General features: G+C 46.3%; 1 protein-coding gene across 1 annotated transcript in view; it reads left to right on the top strand.

Moving 5' to 3' along the window:
- The first annotated feature begins 1,214 nt into the window (after window positions 1–1,214).
- UBE2Q2 (ubiquitin-conjugating enzyme E2Q family member 2) overlaps window positions 1,215–1,443 on the top strand; it is a 52,687-nt gene continuing 52,458 nt past the window's right edge. Inside the window, exon 1 of the mRNA XM_010572256.1 lies at window positions 1,215–1,332. Within this exon, the coding sequence (XP_010570558.1) occupies window positions 1,215–1,332 (118 nt within the window). The remainder of the gene's footprint in view (window positions 1,333–1,443) is intronic.

The following is a 1,443-nucleotide window of genomic DNA, read 5'->3' as shown; positions in this document are numbered from 1 at the left end:
GCTGAGTCATCAAATTAATTCCTCTGCTCTTTCATGCATCACATCATCTAACACCTGACAGTCTGATTTGTTTAGTTTTGTCTCTGGTGTTCCCATAGAAATGCGCTTCCAGGCTCTCCCTTTCTAATAGGTATAGCCATCATTTTCTGCTGTTTATTTATAGCTAATTCACCCTTATACTTAAACCTTTCCTTATCTCTCAAAGGTCTTCACCTTGCCTGTTGATGCATCAACAGACAACCATCATATCCACTCTCTTCACTTTGCAGGGCCATACAGTCTGAGGCAACACACAGTTCAGCCCTTCTAGGAAAGCTGAGTTGCACACACGGTATAACAGGACTCTTTCAATGATATCTGAAGAAAACAGGTCTTTTAACTCTGGACTTTCTGGTATCTTTCATTCAGAGTATTTAACCAGTGTCAATCCTTCCTGGCTTCTTTTGTAGCAAAGTGTGTTCTCTGCAGCTCTCTTTGCTGGAGGGATAGGAGATTTCAAGCCCGCAAATCAGTAAGACTGCCATATGTTTGGAGTTGGGCATGTGCATAACTGTTTTTCTGGATCAAGATTAGAATTCTCACCACTTGACAAGATTCAGCTTGTGGTTTGTGAAGTGCTGCCAGCTTCTCTGGATTTGAAGATTTATATAAAATATCAATGTAAAAAAAAAGAAAAGGCAATTACTTATTCCAGGTTTGTGTGTATGCGTGTGTGTACTGCATTAATTAAAAGCTGGTTGGGAAACAAGAAGGACGCTTTGCAACAGTAGCGACAACATTACCTCTATCACAGTAACCTCTTTATGCTATGCGAGAGCTGATCTGTGTCCCAAAGATCTGTCAACTGTCTAGAGAAAAAAACCGAGATGGAAGGGGACAAATAAAGGTGCAGACATGATTTTTCCGGTGTCAGGAAGGTGACAGAAACGGAGGCAGCATCTCTTGATCCCTGGATGTAGCAAGTATTCACTTTACTCTGCTTTCATGCTTCCTGGTGCTTTTTTTTTGGAGGTGAAACGTTGTACAAACGATTACAGGGGAACTTAAACGCGACACTAGCACTTTTCCTCGGCCTCTGTATTGCTGCTTTCCAGCCTGCAGAGGTCAACACCAGGTTCTATTTGTACCGATCCGTCAGAAGTGTCGGGACAGGAATTCCTTGGTTTATGTCGGCGGACGTCTAGGAGTCCTGGAGGACTGACAAGGACTCCGAGATGACAAGCGCAAAACCCAAGCTGCAGTTTTTCCTCGGCAAAATAAAAGCGCGGCGAGAAAAGCGGACCGCGTGCCCTTCGACGGGGCTGAGCAGTAGAAGAGAAGGGAGAAACACGGGTAAGAAGCAGGTCCCCGCGTTTCGGCACCCGGCTGGCCGGGAGCAGGGTTGGGGCGGAGGGCTCCGAGCCGGGCTAGCAGAAGGGGCAGCGCCCGGGCAGGGGTTGGGGC

This window comes from Haliaeetus leucocephalus, unplaced genomic scaffold (assembly GCF_000737465.1).
Source record: "Haliaeetus leucocephalus isolate CR32 unplaced genomic scaffold, Haliaeetus_leucocephalus-4.0 Scaffold339, whole genome shotgun sequence".
Classification (NCBI taxonomy): Eukaryota; Metazoa; Chordata; class Aves; order Accipitriformes; family Accipitridae; genus Haliaeetus; species Haliaeetus leucocephalus.
Note: the sequence above shows the minus strand (reverse complement) of the source record. Positions and strands in the feature narration are given on the sequence as shown.